The 23,416-nt window shown below is 47.7% G+C and overlaps 1 protein-coding gene across 2 annotated transcripts in view; it reads right to left on the reverse strand.

Moving 5' to 3' along the window:
• Positions 1–8,321: 8,321 nt before the first annotated feature.
• Positions 8,322–23,416, reverse strand: part of FAM114A2 (family with sequence similarity 114, member A2) — a 15,568-nt gene continuing 473 nt past the window's right edge. The window contains exons 2-14 of one of the 2 annotated variants that reach the window (XM_010578971.1): positions 21,910–22,115; positions 21,593–21,692; positions 21,027–21,122; positions 20,646–20,758; positions 19,246–19,404; positions 18,495–18,618; positions 17,441–17,520; positions 16,604–16,732; positions 16,245–16,384; positions 15,386–15,458; positions 14,752–14,805; positions 13,924–14,018; positions 8,322–10,562 (exon numbers count right to left, since the gene is read on the reverse strand). In XM_010578971.1, coding sequence (XP_010577273.1) covers positions 10,427–10,562; positions 13,924–14,018; positions 14,752–14,805; positions 15,386–15,458; positions 16,245–16,384; positions 16,604–16,732; positions 17,441–17,520; positions 18,495–18,618; positions 19,246–19,404; positions 20,646–20,758; positions 21,027–21,122; positions 21,593–21,692; positions 21,910–22,115 — 1,505 coding nt within the window. In that variant the 3' untranslated portion in view covers positions 8,322–10,426. Of the gene's footprint in view, positions 10,563–12,412; positions 14,019–14,751; positions 14,806–15,385; positions 15,459–16,244; positions 16,385–16,603; positions 16,733–17,440; positions 17,521–18,494; positions 18,619–19,245; positions 19,405–19,557; positions 19,693–20,645; positions 20,759–21,026; positions 21,123–21,592; positions 21,693–21,909; positions 22,116–23,416 lie in introns of those variants that run through there. The other variant, XM_010578970.1, reaches the window with a different exon arrangement.

The following is a 23,416-nucleotide window of genomic DNA, read 5'->3' on the forward strand; positions in this document are numbered from 1 at the left end:
AGAAACTGGAGAGTCACAAGGGGAGAGCCCAGATCCGTATCTGGCTCATTTTACTTCTCTTGGGCCAAACATCCTGACAAAGAGGTTGGCAGAACATTATCACTCAGTCTTGGAAGCAAGTCCCACATAAAATGCATGGAGATGTCTTTTTTCATGGGTGGTCACGTACAAGCCACATACCCCTGAGAAGGGAGTACAGTAAAAGCAAGGTCAGAATTGTCCCCAGTATCCAGGGGGAAGCCCTAGGATGGGTGACAAGATCATGGTCTGTGGTGCAGGGTGCTGTAAGTTTGCCTCGATGCTTTGCAATTGTTTCATTGGTGTTTCAAGGGCAGCTGAAGGTCCCCCATCTGTAGAAGATCCCACGGAGGGGCCCAAAGTCAGCACAGCTTGTTCAGCACCATCTAATCCTAGGGTGCGTAAGGGCACGGATAACATAACCAGGGGATGAGAGGAGGAAAAGCCATAAGGAACCCACACTCTGAGGACATGACTCCACCTTTACATTGCAGCCAGCTCCACCACTTCCAAGGGGGTTGGTGTCCACAGGGAGCTGCATCCTAGCAGGCCAGGCCTGGAGGTCATATCCTCCACTTCATCTTCTGGATGGGGAGACCTGATTTCTAATCAGTCGTTACTGCAGGGTCAGACAAAAGTTACCAGCTTCACAAGCTGCTGTGTGTCCACGTGCCTGACGTGGGACGTGTGGCCAGGGGTGACGCCGTGGTGGCCCATCACTGCAGCTCAGGCACTTGCCAGGCTGACCTGCCCCGCTCATTCACCAGCCCGTGTGGCCTTGGCTCTTTGCCCCAGCAAGAAGCGAGTATTTGCCACCTGCCTTATTTCTTCCTTTTTTTACTTTTCCTGTTTAGCTCCCACCCACCTGACACGGATGCCAGCAGGGCTGGCGGGGACCCAGCGCTGCCTTTTCACTTTGCCAAAGAAGGCTGCAAGTGGCGGTGGCGGGCTCTGCAGATGGCAGCGCCTGGTCTGCGGTGATGCCTCTATCCTGCCAGGGTCAGGTCAGGTCCAGGGTCCAGCTTGTCCCACGCATCCCACCTCTTAATGGGTCACAGAAGGGTGCTAGCTGGTGGAGGAGCCCGGCTCCCCTTCACAGGGCACCGACTGGGAGCGACTCTACTGGTGCCACTGGGTTTGTCTGGGTGCAGGGCAAGCTGTGAGGTCCTGCAGCCGAGCATCCGCTCCATGAATGCTCCCTTCCCCAGTGGCCAAGTGCGGCTGGGTGAGTGCTCGCCCCAGCTGCACTGCCCAGGGGGGCTGCAGATCTGTCCCCCCTCTCTGCTCTTGGTGTTGGCTCCTGTACAGATGTTTTTCCACATGAGCTTTTGTGTGTAGGTTCCTCTTCCTCTGCCCTGGTCTTTATTCCTTCAGCTCCAGCGTCTCCACCGCCACCAGCCTGATAATTCAGTGTCATTCTTTGTGAGGACAAAGGAGCTCTTGCAAAGCCAGCGGCTCAAATTCCAGCTCAGAGCTGTGTCTGACCGACCGTGGAGGAGAACAAAGCACTTTGAAGACTCAGAGAGCAACGCAGGGGGCTGCTCAGGGTCTTCCAGAGCCCCCCCTTCCCCACAGCCAGCTGGTGTGAAGTTCTAAACACAGGTACTGGGCTGGATTTCAGGCAGGATGAGCAGGGCTGTGTCTCTACCGCAATTATAAATAGCTGCTTGTGGGCTCCCTGGCTGGCTGCAGTGGTGGTGGCCCGGGCAGAGCTCTCTGCTCGGGGAGCGGACGAGTATTTCTGGCTGTGCCTTTTTTTTTTTTTTTCATGGGCTGTTTCACCTCCACCTCTCGCTGCACTTTGGATGGCAGGTGAATCGTGTTTGGGTAAGTGAGTCACCGCCCCGCCGCCAGCGAGCCCTTTCATAACGCGCAGACGTCATGGCTTTTAAAGAGGTCAGGTTGTTAGTACTCGGCAGAAGATCTCTCACCCAGAAACCTGTCCTGGTGGATCTGCTGGAGCAAATTGCAGGTTTTCCTTCACAAGAAGCCTGGCACCATTTCTGTGTAGACTTTAGGAATGTACTGCAGTGAGCTTTGGGGATTACAGAGCCTGCTCTGCTCTTCTGAAAGAGCAAATGCAGGAGTCCTGGAAGGGTTTGCAGGGGAGAGAAGATCCTGTGAAAGTTGTGTGTCCTTAGAGTCACTTTCATGAAAATGAATCCCAAGCAGCTCAGTGAATAAAGTTCTGCCATAACTTTTAGCTGCTAATTAACATAGCAAAAAATCTTAATTTACAGATTTTCAGAATGAAGGGAGAAGTTGCAGAAGGCTGCAGCACAGAGAGGAGCAAGTGTGAGTGCTCTGCAGGGAGCGGGAGCAGAAGCAGGGATTTGACCTTCCAAAATATCCTTCACTTGCAAGACTCAAGTTCTGTTTGGGTTTTGCCTTTCTTATTATTCAGCACAAAAATAGAAGAGTCGTTTCACAGGAAACCTCTGCCCAGCAGTCTGCAGAGATTAGCAGATCATAAGCAGGGCTGCGGGAATCAGCTTCTCTGGGAAAGTCAGGATTTCTAACTGTTTCCATTTTTTAGTGGAATGAAAAAGCAGCTTGAAATTTTCCATGAAGAAGATCACTTGGGAACAGAGGAAAGATTTCTTTTTGATCTCTACCTTAGAGAGGCTTGTTTCCCTAATAGGACACTTTATATAATAAAGCCCCTAGATGCAAGATGAAAAATTTCATGGCAAAATAAAGGCCCAGCCTTTCTGTTCTGAAATTGTTGGCATTTATAGAAAATACCTTCATTTGGGGGCATCTCTGCATGAAATGGTATGGAAATCAATTCTGTCTCTACGCCTAAGCTCTCTTGGCATTTCTGCTGCTACGAGGCCCTCGACAGCCACGTGCCGCACGGGGTCCCTGTGGGTACCCCCAGCTGCTGGGAGCAGGGGCAGCACAGCCCCTCCTGTTCTCCGAGGACCAGCCGAGGTTATTATGTAAAGAGGAGTAAATGTGAGTAAACAAGACTTGCTTAAGTAACTCCACAGCTGCCAGTTTCTCTTGCTGGTCTTCTTTTCCTACTCCACCCCTCCAGAGCCTGACGTGATGGGTGTTCGGCACGGCTCTGTCCATGCTCCTCTCCCAGCCGGGTGAAGGCACATCAGCTCCAAGGAGCCCCTAGTTGAACCTTGCGGATGCTTCAAAAAAATGAGGTGGTTAAACACCGCGATGAAGTCAGACCTCACGCCCGGCAGTGCTTGGGAAGCTGCTGGCTGTCACGTCTGTGGGCAAGCACCCATCCCAGCGCACCGAGGTTGTGCTGGAAGACGCCAAGCTCTCCGTGGCCATATCCTGCAGGACAGCCACCGTGCCCCTGCAGCTGAGACAATCCCCAAAAGCCAAATGTTCCACCTGCTTCTTGCCTCCTCCAGTAAGTGTTTTTAAAGCCTTAATCCACGTGGCTGGCGCGGATGCTCGTGCTATACACCCATTCATGTCGCCTGGCTTCAAGCCAGGGCTGAAACGCAACGAGGACTTAGGGACACCAGATAATTTGAAATGGTTTTTCACCCCCGCAACTTTCTTAGAAAACTTTGACCAGTTCAAATCACGGCAGCGCACGGGCACAGAGGGGAGCGAGCTACGTGCAGGGCGAAGTGCCAAAGGCAGGACAGAGAACCTCTCGGCTGCCGGAGGAGACGCCTGGATGTTCGCACAGCCAGTCCCTGGGTGTGTTTTGCTTTTTGCTCTTGTGCCACAGGGATCTGGCTGCACGTGTTATATTTGCACACAGCTTAGCGCAGTGGCCTGAAGCAGGGACCGTAAAACGCAAACAGCAAAAAGTAAGACTTTGCCTGGCTCGGTCCTCGCCATCACCCAGCAGTGCGGGGTGTACCCAACACTGGCTCTGAGGACATGAAGATGCTGAGATTTGGGACAGTGTGAGGGCATGTTGGTAGAATCACCTGCAGACAGCCGTTTGCAAGCTTCGCTCACTTTGGGAGCTGGGACACAAGGTGCAGAGGACAATTTTAGGGCTTTTAGCTTGTTAGGTGAGATACCTGGCATCAACTGAAAAGCAGAATCTCACTCCAGTGAGATGCAACACCTCTCAGCTCTAACTGAGCATCTACAGGCATGCTTGACCTCAGAAAATAGTCTGGCACAGCATGCTTGAAAACTTTCCAACCTTTAACTTGAAAAGAAAAGGCAGGGCCTCCCCTTTTTGTGTCCAGATGCAAAGAATTTATTCCAAGAAATTCCCATCCTGCAGGAGTGTGGCCTGAGAGGACTGTAAAATGCTTCAACTCCATATACTATTTGCAAGTAGGTTGTGTCTTGTGCAAGAGTCCTGCGTACTTGCACGGAACAGAAAGTAAAATATGTAAAATAACCCCGCACAGGGTTATTTTACATTAAGGGACTCTTGTTCATGGAGCAATAAGGCACTGAGACTTGCGCTTTCCCTGCTGAAGCCGAACCAGCACACTGAAACCCAGTTTAGCTTTTGGGGTTGTTTGTTTTTCCTGTCTTTGTGCTTTCCCTTTAATCTTTGTGCTGGATAATTAAGACAACATTCCTCAGCATCTTGCCTGCTGTTTGTTGTGATTATACAATAGCCAGCTGCATTTGTTCCATGAAAACAATATCTAAAGCCACATTTTGTGGTTTCAAGTAAAAATCCTCCACGGTCTTGACTCTTAAACTCGAGTTTGTCCGAAATCTGCATTACTTCGGAAAATACCCTTAAAAATAGACTCCTTAAGGAAAGCGAAGCAAGGCAGCGACCCAGCAAAGTTTGCATGGAAGTTTTTATTGCCGGTGAGACTTCAGGGCTTGGCCTAATACGGCCAGCAGCAGGGGAGGGTCGGGGTGCTGGCACTGCTTTTGAAGGGCACAAATCTCCTCCTCCGAGGGCCCTTTTCGCTGCAGGGTTGGACCCCGCAGGCACCTCCCGCACCTTACAAAACAGCCGAGGGGTTATGAAACGCGGGGACCCGTTGTCACACAGTCCCATTCCCGGTAGATGGCGGTGCCAGCTCATTTTTCCCCAATGTTCCCCCCCCCCCCTTTTCTTTTTTTTTTTTTTTCCCCCCCGGTGCTGAGCCTGGTTCCAGCCCCAGGCGGGCTGCCCCGTGAGGGGGGGCTGCACTGCAGAAAGGGAGGTTGCTGTTGGGTTTTTTTCGTTTTGTTTTGTTTTTTTTTTCCCACTGTAACAGCTTTTCGTATGTTTCTGATAAATGTGAAATCATAGTCAGTTGTAACAGCTCCGCACAGCCCCAGGCGTCTGGAGCCGCCTTTGGCACAGCCCGTCTGTCCCTGCTCAGGCTGCTCCATCCCACAGCAAAAGGAATAGAGGGGACAGGGAGGATACTGGTACTACCTAATTTTGTGGGACTTTGCAGAGCCAGGCAGGCAGAGCCCCCGGATTGCTCTCCAGACTCTTTCACGGTCTTGAACAAAACCTGCCTGCGCTCACCCCAACCCCAGCTCCCCACCTATTGCCTTTTCTTGGCTGTTTCCTTCTCGGCAGGGACAGATAGCACTGGGTAGGCAGCGTGACTGGATGAATAAATAGCATTTCTCTTTGGAGCCCACAAACACCTTTATTTGGCTAAAAGTGGCCCAGGCCCCCTCTGGCACATGCTGCCGTTTGCATCCCCACCTCCTCAGCGTGTCCCGGGTGCGCGCTGCTGCTCCAGCACGGAAAGGCTAATCTTTGTCTTCCTTCTCATCATCCTTGTCACTGCCGTGGTCCTGGGGCAGGAACAAAAAGAAAAGGGAACAGGACATGAGGGGTGTTTCGTGTCCCATCCCCTGGTACTTCTCTGTATTGGATAGCACCAGTAGCCAGCACCCACACAGGGGTTCGTAGATGCAAACCCCACAGGGCTGGCATGCAGTGGGGCAGCCAGGCTCCAGCACAGAGCTGGTTGGTGTGGTTACCTCCTGCAAGGCGCTGTCAGAGCTGCTGCTGCTCCTCCCGTCCTCTCCTCCGTCTCCCTGCAGGGGCGAAGAGAGAAGGACAAGCATCACCAAGGACCCCGGCACCCCGTTTGCTGTTTGAGCTAGAGCCTCGAGTCAGAGAGATGTCTGGTCTTGTGGGTATCTAGAGCCAGGCTTTGCACCAGTGGTGCTGGGGAACCACGTGTGCCCATGGCCCCGCAGAGACCTCCAGAGCCAGGAGCAAGGATTCGGTGGTGTGTGCAGTGCAGACAGCATCGCTGTCCACAGCAGCATCTCATTTGGGTTGAAACAGAAGGAAAAGGAGGGAGAACTAACTGGGAATATTGGGAACAAAGAGAGCTGTCTCTCAGTGGAAAAGCCATGCACGCAGTGTGATTTCTAGGCTGTGGACAGCGTAGCTCCATCCACCAGAGGTATGGGGTTGGCATAGGTCAGACGTGGCTTCCCTTCACAGCCAGGATGTAAATCATTTGGGGCCGGTGCTTTCTAACACCCCACAAACCCTGCCCGCAACCTGGGAGCTCTGCATCATTCACATCCCCGCTGCACCATCCTCACACACGGAGGTAGCCCTACTCCATAGCTGCCTTTATCCCCCTGGGACACCAATCCTCCTCGCAGGAGCCGGCCCCATCCCGCCACGTGCTGGGCAGTGGGTGCTCAGGGTGCTGGGTGCCCCACAGACACCACACAGGCAGTGGTACAGTTGGTCCAGGGGGTCCCCAGCACAGTCCCTGGCATCAGATGGTTTAGGAAGTGCTGGGGTCACCCTGAGCCCCAAGCTGGGGACTTTGGGGCTGGAAACCCTCTGGCAAACGGTTCAGCAGCTGATCTGCAGAAAACTCCATCATTCCCCTACCTTTTCCTCTTCCTCCTTCTTCTCCTCCTCTTTTTCTACCTCAGTCTTTTCCTTCTCCTCTTCTTCCTTCTCTTCTTCCTTGTCCTTTTCCTTCTCCTCTCTCTCCTTATCTTCCCGCCCAAACCCTACAACAGGGCACAGAGGGAGGTTCATTGCCAGCATGCAGCATCCAGCCCATGCAAACCCAGCAGGTTCCCCTGCATTCACACCAAACACTCACATTTCAGGATTGTCGACATTTCACCGAAGCCAAATTGCTCTGGGGCACGACGCCGTCACACCTATGGCACAGAGAGAGCCTGAAGAAGCAACTGGAAAGTGGAGTAAGGTGAGCTTTCCAGGGATGAAAATGCCTCCCTGGATCCCACCATTCATTTTTCTCTTCTCCATGGGAGAAGAGGCCCTGTGCACTTCCTACCCTCCAAAACAGCAGGGAAAAGGGTAAAGCAGTCTGTGGCCTCCACGAAAAAGAAAAAGACCAGACCTTGTACCCACCCAGGCAGCACCCACTGCCCTGCACCCAGGGAAGCAGCAAGGGGAGAGTGATGGAGGCAAACAGAGAAATCTCAGGGCAAACGTGCAGGGAGATGCCTTAAACCTGCCATGAGCAGGTGCAAATTACAAAAGTATTTCAAATTAAATAAGGATGAATCAATAGAGAGCAGGCGTTGGGGCTCCCAAGAAGCCTTGGCAGAAAGAAGACCTCCTTCGGGGACAGGGCGATGGCAGGGAGAGAGATGAGACAGCAGTGAGCAGAGAGCAACAGCAAGAAAACTCCAAGCATTGATTAGATGCCTGAAAGGTGACATGAAAAGAAAAGAAAGACTTGCTTTAAAAATAGCAGGACCAAACAAAGTCCATGAAATAGTCCAGGCAGGTCAAACCCTCCCTCTCATACACAAATGGCAAAACAGGGCAAAGGGAAGGGCAGCAGGGGCGAGGGATTGGGTCCCTTCTGCTCCCAGGGAAGAGCAGAGTTGTTCCCTTGCCGCAGCAGGTAATTAGGAAACAGTTTCTCTTCCAGTCGCTGATGGAGGCAGGCAGAATATTAATGCTTTCTTTTAAAGTTGGGGTTTTTTTTAGCCATAAAATGACATCATCTGGTTGGTATTTGGGCTTTTAAAAAGAGCCAGTCGCAGCCTCTGAGCTGATAACATTGATTTGTATTTTCTAGATGGGTTTTAAGACCCCCGGGATGCTGCAGGGCAGTGGGAAGCGGTGGGGTTTGGGGCAGCATCCAGGGAGAGGCAGATTGGACAGGGAGGGCAGGAGTGTGGGAACTGGCTGATAAAAGGCGTAATTAGTGCAAAGTTACAATCTAATTAATAATGAACAGTAATCTAATTAATCTCCGTAATTAAGAAGTACAAATACCAATTGGAAATAATTACATTTTAATCTAAAATCATTAAAAATAATCAAACGTTAACAAAAGAAAAGGCAGCCCCTGGGAAAGTGCAGGAGAAGATGCAGCTGATGCCCTGACTCCAGGTCCTGCTCACCAAAGCTGCTCCACAGCTCCTGCAGCATGTGCCCAGCCCCAAATCTACGGAGAATGCCCCTGCCTTGTGCCTTCACTGCCTGGGGACTGAGCAGATAGGAAAGGCACAAGGTACCCAGTGGTGGACCTCAAGCTTTGAACTGTGAGATGGGCAACCGGACCAAAGCCCAGCAGCCAGGGCTGGGAAGGGGTAGTGCTGCCCCAGCTCACGTTAAGAAATGCCCCTGTGGGGGGCTACAACCCTTTGATTCCCTACCGTACCATTAACCCTGTCCCTGGGGACCAACCCAGCAGATTTCCAAAAGATGGGGTGGGCTCCCCCACCCCGGAGCTCTGCCATGCTCCTGTCCGGGGAGGTGCCACCCAGCACCCTGTGCATTCCCCACTGTAGGTGGTGGCTCAGGTGATGGCAGCCAACACTTAGCTTTTTCCCATCCGAGACCAGCAGATCCAGTTTTGCCTGTTCTTTCAGAGCCTCAGCCACACTGCATTTCAGGCAGGCAGGTTTCCCTATCCTAGATGAGCTGGTTCCCTAAAACCCGGGCAGAGCAAACCAGCAAAACCCAGGGACCAGCTCTATGGTCCCCACTGACAAGCTGCATTTGTCCTCCATGGCCGAGCAAAGCGTGAGGTGCACGTGGATCAGACCACTGGGTAACGAAGCAAACCTGCGTATTCATACCCCACCAGATACGATAGCCTGGATGGCCCCCAGACACAATGGGCTGACAGGTCACGGTGTTTGTGCCCACTCCTGTCTCACCCAGGGGACTGAACTCCTTCCCCCAAGGCTCAGGCATGATGCCCGATTGCCATCCCCAAGACCACATGGAGCACGAGCTGTCCTGGAGATGCTCCTGCTGCCCCCTCTGCTTCACCCTGCCTTCCTGCTCTGCTTCTCCAGCCTGTGAAACTGATATGCAAGTCTGTAAATCCCCCTCAATGACAGGAGGGAGACAGGAAAGCGCCTTACCTGCAGCTGAAAAAAGGCAAGTGGCCTCCTCGATGCCTGGCTGGCAGCTGGATCTGGGTATTTGAGTGTTGCGGTCTCCTCCCCAGTCCCACTTTCAGAGCAGAAAAACTGGCTCTGCCACCCGCCACGGACAGCACATGACACCAGGAACATGACCAGTCGCATTCGCATTTGTACCTGCAAGAGGCATTGCCTCCAGCACGGGCAGGAGCAGAAAGACCCTTGGCAAGCAAGCCAGGGCAGCTCTAGAGGCTGCGGACACCCACAGGGACCAGCCCTGGGACCAGGGAGGGCACTGGGGACTCAGAACGTGCTATGGTCAGGACCCTGCTGGAAGCAGAGCAGAGGGGATTTGGGGGTGTCCTTAAAACCGTGGCGAGAGGAACCTCGAGCAGGTCCTTGCTCCCCTCTTGGTGGGAGGTGTCAGGTGGCTCCAGGAGGTCCGGGCAAGGCTGGACCAGCAGAACTCGGCACTCCCCGCTCCCTCTGATGCTTGTCCTTGCTGCTGGCTTTCACTCCAACATATCATTAAGCAAATACCTGTCAGCAGAGAGCAGTTACCAGCAGGTTTAAACACTTGCATAATGTGCTTCCCCTCTAATGCAATGCCCTCGTTTCTAATAGCACCAATATGGGATAATAACAGTAACAATAATGTCAAGAAGGGCTTGTGTACCTGAAAGCTAATTTGCTTTCTCCACCTAATAAAAGGTATTACCTCTCCCACAAGGTTTGCCCCATTTAAAGCCTTCAACTCTACAACAAAGTTGCTCCCACAGTCATTTGACTTTAAATTACAGTAATTGCAGCACGCATGGAGCCCCCTCCCACCGAGCAAGACTAACCCTGGGTAACTCATGCAGGGAGCAAGCAGCTGTACAGAAGTCACTTGTCCCAAAAACCTGGCCATGTCTGTGCCAGGCCTCCTCCACCAGAGCCTGCACCGGCCCCAAATGCAGAGCAGGAGTCCACTCAGCAGGCTTAGATCAGAAATAAGGGATGGGTTTTGTCAGCAAGGGTGGATAAACACTGGAGCACCTCAGCAAAGCCAGTGGCAGAGTCCCTGTTGCTGCCAATTTTACAATAAATAGCAGTGGTGCTTTCTAGCACGGATGCTTCACCTCACATAAAAATCATTTGGGGAACTCCCAGCAGCCAGAGCTCAGTCTTGGGGTAAACGATGGCAGCAATCACGCCTGTCCCAGCGCGATGCAGCCACCAAGTCAACCCAGCCGGGGAACTCGGGGTACAGTGCGGGAGCTCGGTGGCGATGTGCGCAGGGAGGACGGCACGGGACCCTGGAACAGATCCAGGGAGGATGTTTGGTGTCGGGACCAGCTGGCATCCAACCCCACTCCTCCAAGCAGCTCCTGCCACCTTAGGAGGATCCTCCCCCCCAAACACCAGGCTCGACCTTATTTTTAACTGGTGACCTCATTGCTCGCTCCCTGCCAGCCCCAGCCAGGCTCTCAGTACTCTGATGCAAGGGACCTAAGCCTGCAGCATCCTCCAGTTAGAGCAGCCCAGGGGACAGCCCTGCCATCACTCCCTGGACACGGGGACACAAAGCTGCCACCACCCAGCAGGACAGCGGAGAGTGACAGCCGCAGCCACTTCTAGGTCCCAGCCCACAAACCACATCAGCTCTGCTCTCACCCTGCAGCAGGCACAAAGCTGTCCTTGAAGAAAGGAAAGCAACCTGCCAGCCAGCACGCGAAACACCAGCGCATGGCCACCTCTGCACTGCTGTCAAAGTGCAGAGCTGTGAGGGACTAGCAAAACTCCCAGAAAACATTAATTAGCACCGTACTGGGCACTTACATCCTCCATTTGTGTGCCAAGGGGCCTTTGGCTACAGAAGACCAATCTCTCTGCTTAAATCACATTGTCATAAACTGCTGTTTATTTAGGATCCAGTGTGCACACCTGGGAAGGAAATGCCAGAGGTCTCCTCCTCCTCCTCCTTCTCCTCCTGCCATTTCTTCCCTTCCTGCCTCTGAGTCAGACCATTTAATTTGTGCTGCAGGTGACCTGGGACAGCTGTACCCTTCGTCAGGGCCACCAGTAGCAACATAGCTGCTGCTTCTTCCAAACAAGGACAACTGCTCATCCTGCCTGTGTCAAAGGTTTTGCTGCTACTGAACGTGCGTGTTTTAATAATGAAAAATGAGTCCCTGGGAAGCTGGATGGGCAAGGGCTGGGAGGAAGTCCCAAAGCCCATCAAGAGGACCAAGCCTTTTTTATGTTTTAAACCTTTCCACAGCAGCTGCCAGGAAGCAGCTTTTACAGCTGCAAGTAACAGAATCTCTCCCAAGGAAAGAAAATAATTGTGGAAGGCCTTTCCCCCCCCCTCCAAGTCACTGCCAGCATCTTAGCTAACTCTTATCTATTCTCAGCCACATCTCACCTCCCCAAACACTACCAGAAGTGCTCAAATTACTGCCAGCTCTCATTAGGTTCATGCACAAGGCAAGGCCGAGCAATAAGACCTCCAGACAGTTGGATGCTGAATTCTGATGAATCCTTTGGGTAGGAAGATTTCAGCAACTGTGGAACTGTTTTTGTTGGCTATCTATTGCAGTCTTTGCACTGGCACACAAGTGAAACTGGTGCACGTTTCATTATTGGCTGCTATAACAAAATCCAGGTGGGCATGATTGAAAGAATTACTGTCTGCATCTTAAAAAAAATAAATCTCATTTCCTTTAATTATTAAACTACTCTACACTAAAGCACTGCAGGTCAGTAGAATTTATCTGCAAGAAGAGCAGCTACTGCTTCATAAAACCCCGTTACCTTTATTTCTTCTCTTCTGACATTTCTGTAAATTTTGGCTTTGCGGCAGGAACAAAGCTGCCATTTTGCATGGAGGCAGGAATTGGGAGCTCGGCTATGGGAGCTCTCACTCCCCAGCCTGTGTTCAGAGCCCTTTTTCCTATGAGACAGTACCCTGCATGAGAAAAGCCCACCTGTCCCAGCCCCAGAGTAGCACCCAGCCCTGCCCCACAAACCACAGTCAGGGCTGAGAAGAAAAAAACAATGCAGTTCTTTCTTCTCATTTCATTCGTGCCCACCACTATCTTGATAGCTTTTAACTGAAACGGTTGTCAAAACAAATCCTTTCTTTAATAATGCTATCAACCAAAAGAGAAAAAACCACCAGAGTTTATTGTAGTGCAGATTTTTTTACCCCAAACACACTCCTTTCAAGTCTAGTTTTCTTTAAGATGCAAAAAAAGGCTTTCCCTTTAGAGATCTGATCAGTCTAACCACAACTAAGGCAAGGCTTTTTCCATATATATAAAATCAGAGGAGCATTAGCCAAAAGGTATTTTAATAATAAAAACACTTCTCTACTGCACAAATAGAGCAGAGGAACGTTAAGCCTTCAGTACAGCAGGAATGTGCAAGACCTGCTAAAAACCAGAGAATTTTTGAAATGGGATTTGAGCATCATTGTTACCAATGAGCAAGTACAGAGGCAGGTGTGACACTCGGTCACCTCTGGTTGGCTAGTCTGGACTTCTTGAAGTTCCAGTTTAGCTGTGCGTTTCTGCTCTTGTGATTCCAACAGGGGCTGCTCCCTCCCAGTGGGCAGGCTCAAAAGATAGAAATTGCAAAAAAGACCAAAGCAGGGAACTTTCACAGCACAAAGAAACAGATACCATATGTGGAGCAGCTTCTGAGACAAATTAGGACTCCTGCTAACAGAACCAAATTGCTTCCTCTCCCCCTACTTTAATATAGCTTCCAAGAAGGAGCATTGCATTATAGTGTTTTTACACAGAAATAGAAGAAAAGAAGTATCTGAATTTGTGAACAGTCTGTGGCTGACATGTCAAACTGCGTGGAAAAAGGGGAATCCTCCTGCTAAATTCTCTCATTAAATTGCCCAAACACAAATCAATACCTTTTAGCCAGTTCTCATTTATTGCTATAAAGCAAAGTACCCACATTCCTAGGGCCAGGTCAGCATTTTCCCAGCTCATGCTGAAGCAAGCACTCTGCAAGAGAATGAGAAACAGCACCCTAGTGAGAGTCCCCGTCCCACATCCCTGAGTCATTAACAGACATCTTCAGGAAGCCGGGGCTTCTCTTCAGCAAGAATGGCTTGATAAGGAATCTTCTCTGCTCTTTTCCGTCCAGCCTAGGAACTGCAAGGTTCATAATCATAAATATTTGCCTTTTCTTGCACCTCCTATCCAATATTCACTTCAACACCAACGCAGAGCTATCAGGAACCTAATTATGTCTCTCTGACTTAAAAATCACACCACAATTTTAGCTAACTCTTTAACTAGCCAGCTGCTCCTCTTTTCTCCAGCATTGTCTTCACAGTCCAGAGAGCTTCTCCAAAGAGCTTGTTAACACATACAGCAGAGGGATTTCAGTGAAAAGATACAGACGGTCCATGGAAACAGAGAAGCAATCTGCACTTCAAGTCTGTCACATTGTCCACCAGCCTGGACTATGCTAATCACATCTCTCAATGTGCTGTAAGAGCTGTCATTGCCAGACTGCATTTAATCACCGTTCTCACGGCAGCAGTGATCAGAGTTAATCTTTTTCCCTTTAATAAGAGCTATTACATCATTCTCCAGTATGGAAACTATGAAGTGGGAAGGTCAAAAAGTTCCTAATTAGAAGGATTTTTATTACTGTGATAGTTCCGTTCTAGCCTCAATAAGAGAGATCTGCAGTATAGGCAGCAAGAGCTGGAAGGCATCTTGGATATATGAAGCACTGTTTGAAGCCTATGAAAACAAAAATAAAAATACACACATGAATAATTATGCTACCAATCAGCTTTACTAACTACATACTCATTTCAAACAGCATTGATTAATGCACATAAAAACCAGAAGCCTAGTGCTTGTCAGATTTTGAAGGCTTCATTCTAGAAATCAATTTAATATTAAGTTTTTGAGGGGCTTTATGCCACTAGGCAAAAAAAGCAACTGGCTTACAAACTGCCAAACAAGATCAGGCGCAAGCCAAATGTAGGATACTGTTTTTGATAACAGAAGAGAAGAATTTATTTCAAAGCGAAGGATAAGCATGCTGTAGCAGGAAGGAAGAACACACCAACAGGAAACACCCATTTCCTACCACACCTCAGAAGTTTACAGGCATTGAGAACCAACTTAACAGCTAGGAAGGGCTGGGATTCTTGCATGCTAGTTTCTGAGCTCGTCTAATGTTTGACTTGGGACATTTAAATTCTAGAAATCCAGACTGCTGCATTTAATATGTGTCTTCGGATCCATCATAACTGTCAGCTGAGACCACGTAAGCCTCACTCTTCACTAAGTAACTCATTTCTTGTGCAAATCTACAGATGTTTATTAAAACTTTTAAGTTATTAGATAGGTAAGCAAAATCTTAGACCATGGGTTAGAGAACTTGGCATGCATAAGAATACTGAAGTGGAAAAAAACAGCATATCTATTTTTTAAGTATTAAAGTTTTAACTTTAGCGTAACTGACCTCCAAAAACACTCCAGTGATTAAGGGATTAAGCACATCTGCTTTCTCTTTGACCTGCAGAGATCAGACATATATTATCCTGATTGAAAATTTGATCACATTTCTTCAAGCAAGATAAAGCTAAATCCTCAGTAAGTTTAAAATCACCATGCTCCCTTGACTATAGGAAAGCTAAGTCACAAGCTGCAGAGGACTGGCCTTGCAGCATGCAAATAAGAACAAAGTAACCCACATATGCCCAACACAAGTCCTATATGACTATACACATTACATCTTCAAATGAACTGTGGACAACTGGAGGATTTAGAGATAATGATATTATCTTCAATAACACCCAAGTGTTTTGGAAAATCCACAACAGGATCACAAACCTTATTTTCTTCTGTCTCCTTAGTACTGTCAGCACCAATTCCCACCCCCACTCCGTGCCAGGCTGAATGCAGCGGGAGGCATTCAAAAGCTCAGCATACATTCAGCTGCCACAATTTGGGGAACACTGACCTAGAAGACCAGTTCACAGGGCAAAAAATGCATATATAAATGTGCAAACACAAAAAGCGCTTCATGGTGAAGATCCCAAGGCTGTAATCAACTAACCACATCTCATTCCTAAGAACTATGGTGTTACTCTTACCCCTGCAGTCGTTAAGCACGTAGTAAACTCTTTCGAGAAAGTTGACAGTTCTTTACAGAGCACAATTGTCATTCTGTGGAAGAGTGGGAAAACCACATAGTAAATACAGTCTACAAGAATAACTTCCTTTTAGCATTCCTCTAAAACACAAATACCTTGTTTCCACGCATATAAAGCTAAATTAAACCAAAACTGATATAGGGCATATAAACAGTGTATGAAGATCCAGAAGTTCCCCAAATAAATTAAGGAGGGGAAAAATGGAAAAAGAAATAATTAAAGCTGAAGATCTGAAAAAGCATTCAGAGGACAGACACATCCATTCAAGAAGGAACAGTACCAACTTACTTTTTTTTTTTTTCACTGACAAGTGTCATTTTCTGAATTAGAAAGTACTGCATATTTCATACACTTGTCAAGTATCTCCCGACATAAAAGAAAAATCTCGTGTTATGCATTATTGGTAAGACCAGTCTACTAATTAGTTGCCCTAATTTTACAATGTCACATACCTAACATACTAAATGATTAACAAAGAGCTAATTAAGAATCACTTTTATACAACTGTTTTGTCATATTTTAAATGTCTTGTATACTAACTAGCACAAGCTTAGGGCAAACCTTCTTAGCTATATAAAAGCTTTCAAGGAGGGTTTCCTCTTTCTTATCAAGAAATGTCTTTAAGCTGGAAAGAGACAGCTGAATTCTACTGGAAGATAGTGATGCCACCCATTGCAACTTTGAACACACATGCAGAATTCAAGAGCACTGTATCCCATGGATTTGCAAAGAATTATCAGACAGTTTAATCAGTACGTAAATAATTATATGCTACACGTTGGCTAAGAGATTAGCTTACTGTGAAAGGGACTTGGCTCTCTCTGTGGCTGCCACCTCTTGTTTCTGACCACGTAGAAACAAAGCTGCGGTTTTGTGAAACATTTCAATGGAGCATGCTGTCAGTTCAGCCAGACTTCTTATGGCAAATGCATGAATATCCTGCAAGATTTAAAAAGATTCCCCACACCAAACAAAAACTAGCAGCTTTTATTCTTTAAAACAAGGGAATCATGCAAAATACTATCACTACACTGCCTTTTCAGACCTCAGAATCTGCACAGAAATAGAAACCCATAAACTCTGGGAATCACAACTGTAACTTAACAGCCAGATAAACACTCTGTGGTCAGATACTCTCTTCCTTCATTACTCAGTTACCTCTACTGTTTTTTTAGCATCATGGTCACCATCTCTGGATTCTACTTCTTGGTTTTCTTCACTCTCTTTTTCTTCTTCAGGAAGACTACTGTTGAATTGTGCTATCCATTCATGAGCAGATGTCCTCACCTGTATGAAGATATGCCATAGTATTTAATGACTGGAATGAAGCCCCCCTGCATACCACAAAACATGGAGTATTGGATCTCTCTACAGGATGTAAACAGCTCCAACTATCTAGTGAGAAGAACCAGGACAAATGACACTAGTGCCTTCAGGACTTTGTAGAGGGTTGGCTGCACTGATGTAGCTGAGGGCAGTCGTTTGTCTAGCACCAGGTGCTGGAGTTTACCAGCAAGACCACGACTAACAGAGGTGCTTTAAAAAACATGTCTGCAGAATGCTGCTGCCACTTGGTGGATCTGAAGGGTAGTGAAATGAAGGCAAGAAAGGCGATTCTTCCTCATACCAACTTCTCAACATAGTAAAACCAGTTGCTTTGTGCCAAGAGGAAGGCTTCAATTCATGTCTGTAGGTTGATTTCACTGTGGTGGCTGAAGGTTTACTGCTCTCAGTTATCTTTGCCACCACTTATTACTGCCCAGTGACAGGGCAAAGACACACTGGTGCCTACTGCTTCAGAGCCAAAGACATTACAGAACATAATTTTGCCCCATAAAGTCAAAGGAAAAGGCCCATCTCTTTTGCCTACCATTGTCAAAGGATCTAAAACACAGCTTGTTTTCATGCCTTTGATATTTTCACAAGCAAAGCAGGACTGAGAAGCAGCTCCTGTGAGGAATCTCTCCAGCCTTTAGAAGATGGAAAATAACTCACCATGATCAGTTTGTCTGGCTTTGAGGAGATACGCAATTCTGAAAACAACTCTGTCACTTCTTTTGTGAACTCCTCATCTCCTAAAGGACAGAAAAGGTTAAAGAACCCACACAAAGGACAGATATAGGAATAAGCAGCCTTTCAATGCACAACTAGCTCTGCATAAGTCTGTCAACTGTTTCCTTTATTTCTCTTTGAATCATCAACTCAGGCAAGAATGCATCAAACCTGGTCTTTTTAAAAACAATTTATAAGGTATGTTCTGAAAAGGTGGAGACATCAGCGCCAGAAGGTTAGCTTTTGCTTTCTCAATTCTGGTTTTGTAGCTAAGGTAATTTCACTTTTTTTTTTTTACAGGCAGCATTTTATAATGCACTAATGTGCTCATCACCTTGGAGAATCTGAAATATCACTTAAAGCCTACAGTTCCCCCGTTTTATATGGCAGGGCAGATGTTAACAGTGGGGGGAAGGCTGTGAGATCCATCATGTGCAAATATAAAAGATACATTAAATGTTAAATGATAGCAGGTGCAGGTGTATAAGCCCTCCCTGATGAGCCATTTAGGTAAAAGCAATGAAGAAATTTACACTGAAATCTGCATAATCCTCAAGAATCACAGGGCTCTTGTGTATGGAGCCACCTCTGAGTGTTTTGGTCTGTGTGGCTAACTCTTACTTTAAAAAAATAAATAAAAAGGCTTTTTGCTTTCCCACAGGTTGGACAACTCTATTCACAGTCTTTCCCTCATGGTCAGGGGAATCCAGCATCTCTTTCCATTTGCTTGACTGCCCTGGAGTCAAGCAACTCTAATCCTGCTCTGGCAAGAAATCGTTCCTGCTACAGAATTAATGCACAGCTGCTTTCCAGAGATGAAGGGTATTGCTACCTGTCATGCTCCCGGCCACAGACGGCTTTAGGATTAAGCATCCAGCTAAAGGCTAATTTAACTTTGGCATCATGTCCATTGCTAGTGATCTCAGGGCTGGCTGGCTCTACATTGAGAATTTCATTGAGAACCAGCTTCTCCTCCCAGAGCCTGGGGCTCTCTTACCTTTCTTTTCTTCCTCCTCTTCTTCAAAGAATTCAGGTAAAGAAAATGCTTCTTTGAGTTGCTCCATTTCCTCCTTCAGTGTGTCCAACTCTTCTCCAGAGAGGGCATTTAGAACCGATTTCACCTAGTTAGGGGCAGCACAGCGAAAGAGAGAATCATAAATCCAACAAGAAAAAGAAAGGGGATGGAAGATGCAGCACTGGCTTACACTGTATGTGAAAACATCACAGATTGACATTAATGAGAAAGTGGTATTTTCCTACAGGAAAGAAGAAATGGAAGAAGACCTATTTCTGAAGTCTCATTAGATACTAATGAATTCTTAAGGAGTTGTTCAAGTAATTTCTTTCATAAAAAAGTGAATGACTTCTGAAATTGCGTGCTGATCTGCCCTCCTCCCTGCCCCAAGACAGAGAGGACAATCTCTGCTGTGCTTACAATACTCTCCTCCACACCAAGGCAGCAAACAAGTGGGTATGACAAGAGAGTAACTTGTGAAAAGCTGTTGAAGACATGCAGGAGCTGAGGCTAGCTGGGTAAAGAGAACGGCTCTAGGAGCTGAGGACAGAACATAATGCTCCCAGGGTAAACATCAGATCATAATGCAGGGGTCAAAGTGAAGTTGTGTAATCAATCACTTCATAGCAAGTTCTGGGCACCTGATTTTACATGTATATACATATATTTCTAATCTTTTTTTCCCCTGCTCAGCTGAACTCAAAATAGAACACAAATTGCTCAAGGCCATTACCTTTGATTCACTCTCTCTGGAAAGCATCTCTAAGGCCTCCAGATGTGAAAGACCCTGAAACTCATCAAACAGTAACCCATAATGGGCTTTCTTCTCCGTAGCCATGGTAACCTCAGTAGCTGTCTGCTGCTCTTCTTTCTCCTTTGCCTCTCGTAAGACCTGAAAAAGAAAAGCAGAGGACTCAGGTCAGTGCCAGAAGATATAGAATATGGGCAGAGAAGGCTTTTGGTTCAATAGTAAATTGACAGGACCACAAAAGAATGGAAAAGAAATGAGAGAAACCAATGAGAAGCTGATAAGGAACTGCTATACCTGAGATAACGTAGAGTTTCTGTTCATTAGGCCCTTTGTTTTTTTGAATCCAGGGTCTCCCTCAGCTATTACATCCATTGTCTTTTTCCCGATGAATTCCAAGGCATCCAGACCTCCACTAATAACACTTTTTCCCTAGGAATCAGATTTGGATATAGACAGCACATAAAACTCACAGAAGGCTATACAACTGAAGAAATTGAACTGGGGGATTTATATCAGCAATGTTATGCCAGACACTCACATACAAGCCAAATTGGTCCTTGTCACCCTAAAATTCAACCCTAATCACCACAGAGAGCAGAAGGACACAGAAGGAGCCACAATACATTATCATCCAACAGTTTAATAGAGCACTCAGACAGCTGCAGCAATCTAATAGGAAATACATTTTTATTTTGTGAACAGGCTGGTTCTCGGCACATTAAAGTATTAAAGTATTTAGTTCTCTTCCTTCCAATCAGAAAACACTAGACCTGTGGCTTTTGGTTGCTAACTCTTGTTTGAGCCTTAAAAGCAAAAGCAAGCTTTCCATCTGCAGCTCTTTCAGACTCATGGGCAAATTGACAAGACAGCAGATCACAAAAGTACAGTTTCTAAGGGTAATGGGTTCCTTTGAAGTACATTTCTCACGGTCACAGGAGCAAGCTGATTTCCAAGCAATTTGGGCTAGTTTCACAGAAGTTTTTGAAGAGGACAATGGATTTCATCTCTAGACAGTTCTGTGGAAACATTCCGGCAATAAGTCTGACCCTGCATTTACCTGAATACTCCAAAGAAAGGGAGCAGAGATAACAAGAGTACAGGGGTGACATGCATGGGAATGCACACATGACACAGTACACCATTAAGGTTTTTTGTTACGTATCAACATTTAATACAGAACTATCAAAATTCAAGATGACTTACACATTAAGTGCCAGTTAGCAAGGCACAGAATAAAAACTGTCTGAAGGCTGAAACAGTTTCTCACCATTCGTCCCACGAAAGTAAAAATTTGAAGTTTCCTCTTACGATGTTTCAGATGAAACGCAAAAAACCCAACACTCTCTTAAACCCATTTTCTCCTGCGTTCCCAACTCACTCACTGTGCTTTGGACAGCAGTAGAGATCGTTGATAAAACTCCTAGAGCCCCAGCAATAGGAAAGGAACTGCCATCATCAACTGCATCTGTGCTGCTAGCACAAGGATTCTCGCTTCCTGCATTAGAAGGCAGAAAATTAACTTCCTCACTCCCCAAAAAAGATCCTGTCAGCTGCAGAGTGGAGAAAATTAACAAACACCAAGAGTCAGTCAGGAGCAGGGCTAGAATTAGGATTATTTTCCTACCTACTTTTCAGAGCTAACAGAAGCATGCAATAGAGTATTACTTTAGCACACAGTAAGATGCAGGGTAAGTGATGTTATTTTGGGGCTGATTATGTTATGAGAAACATTTCAGTGTTGTTCTTATGCAGTAAAAACTGACCTGTTGTAGCATCTCTAGTCTCTGAAGATATTTCATTAGGACTGGGGATCCCAAGGGTTGTTTCTGCTTTTTCTATAACATTTGAAATACCTTGACCTAGAGAAGACAGCAGTATTACTTTAAACATGAGATACAACAGAAATCAGAACAGAAACAGGATTAGCGCTGCATATTGTTTCTCATTATTCTGGATTCCTCCTGTTCAAGACAGTTTACCCAGCACTAAAACCTACCACTATCCAGATGCTTACCAATGTAATGAACTCAGGTTTCATCCCAGCTTTTAAATCAAGTTGTAAATACCAGCTGAATACCAGTTTAAAATACCAGCTGAAAATTATGCAAACACCTTAAAAACTTGAAAGTCATTTTGGCCGTGCATGTGTCCTTAATCTCACTGTACCTTTTGGTACAAGTTTTCCCCATTACTTGAACGATTCTCTCGACATTTTTCCAATAATTGCTGCTATAACAGAAATCCCCTTCTCTAGAAACAAGCTCAAAAGCACTAGCTTGAGATATGAAGCATGGTTAAAATATTTATCAAATACCAGAAAAAGCCTTACCTACAGTAGCCACAGTAGCAGATGCAGTTGACAGAAGAGATTTCCCCCAGCTTCCCCAGTACCCCCATCCTGTCTGAACTCCAGCAGGAGAATTCGAGACCTTTGATGAAGAAAAGCAGAAGAGAGTGATGCAGGTATTACGGTGAGGAGAGGAACACAAGCAGTCTGTGATGTGCAACTTCTGTGCAGCTTCTTCTTTTCAGATAAACAGCAATGTGAATTTTCAAAGAAGCAGTGAGGCTTATGGTCAAAATTCTTCTGTGCTCAAAGCCATGAAACATTAAGTCATTTTATTAAGAGCAAGCATAGGAACATACCTTGAGGGTTTCAGCTGTGGTCTTTTCTGTGGCAGCAAGCTGACTTGGGGGTTTGGGTTCAGGTCTTTTGCGGGTCATAGGCACAGGCTCAAGCTCTTGCTCTCTCTCTTCACTGCTCTCAGTGCAGCCAAGTTCCTCTGCTTTCTGTTCATCTTCATAAGAGGTTTCTTCTTTCAGATTTTCACCACTGTCTCTCTCAGACATGACTACAAACATCCATAGAAAGCAAAGCAGATAAAATAATCGCTCCCTTCCACACTTTGACACTAGTTCAAAAGCATCACATTTGCATTTTAAATCATGAAACACAACTAAGATAGAAATCCCTTCATGTTGCCACACACACCTGCACAAACAGATTGTGTTTTTAAGCAAGTGTGTATACCAAGTTACGTCTGACTGGAAGAAATGTCACACTTGGAAGTTTAAAGTCCCACAGAAACATGTGGCTTTATCTAACCGACACGCCCTCCCCGTAGGAAAGAAACAGGTCACCAAGTCTGAAAAGCAAATGAAAGGTACAAAAGGTCCTCAGATAATTAAATCCATGACTTGCTTCACCAAAACAAAGAAAAAACAAATTGCTTGGGATGGTTGCTTTGAAGGGTGTCAGATACAAATGGGGATAGCGGTCAGAATGCCAGGCAGGTAGGGAGGCAGCAACTGGTTCGCTTCTGTATTTAGGGCTGAGCTTCTCCAGGGCATTCAAACCACCCAGAATTTGAGATGTGCTCCAGCTGCCACAGCAACTGCCCCTGACATCGCACATCGGGGATAACGGTGCCCACGAACAGGGCTGCCACGCTGCGGCCTGCTCACGGGGCAGAGGTTTCTCCCTCCTGCTGGCTTCGCTTCACCAGCTCCGGGGCAGTAACTGGAAGGCAGCAGCAGCAGCAGGCAGGGACAGGCAGGGCCACGCCGAGCACCCCACAGCCCCCCGGCATCGCCGCCGGCCTGAAGCTGTGTCCCCGGAGAGGCGGCCGCTGATGCAGCCAGGTACCCCCAGCCACGGGACTCTGTCGGCTTTAAGTGGAGAAGGGCCAACACCACGGGGAGGGCAGCTCCGGGCTGGGGACCCCCACCCCATCTCCCCGTGACCCCCCCACAGCGGTTAGCAGGACCTCACAGCGACCCCAGCACCCCCGGGGCCGGCCGACCGCTGGTGGGCTCCCACCGGCACCCCACCGGGCCCGTCCCCACCCGGGGCACCCCCCAGCCCTGGGGGTGGGGGCCTCCCTGTGCCTCTGAGAGACCCCCAGAGCCCAAAAACCCCCATATGGGGCTGTCTGACCCACAGGGGACCCTCAGGTTCCCTAAAGCCCCCCCCGGGACTCCTGCCCCATACGAGGACCCCCAGCTGCCCACACAACTCCCCCCCCCGGTACCGCCTGCCCCACAGGGGACCCCCAAGTGCCCCCAAACTCCCCTCCCCTTGGGACTCCCCGTCCCACAGAAGACCCCCAAGTGCCCCCAAACTCCCCTCCCCTTGGGACTCCCCGTCCCACAG

The sequence above is a fragment of the Haliaeetus leucocephalus genome, unplaced genomic scaffold (assembly GCF_000737465.1).
Source record: "Haliaeetus leucocephalus isolate CR32 unplaced genomic scaffold, Haliaeetus_leucocephalus-4.0 Scaffold656, whole genome shotgun sequence".
In the NCBI taxonomy this organism is placed as follows: domain Eukaryota; kingdom Metazoa; phylum Chordata; class Aves; order Accipitriformes; family Accipitridae; genus Haliaeetus; species Haliaeetus leucocephalus.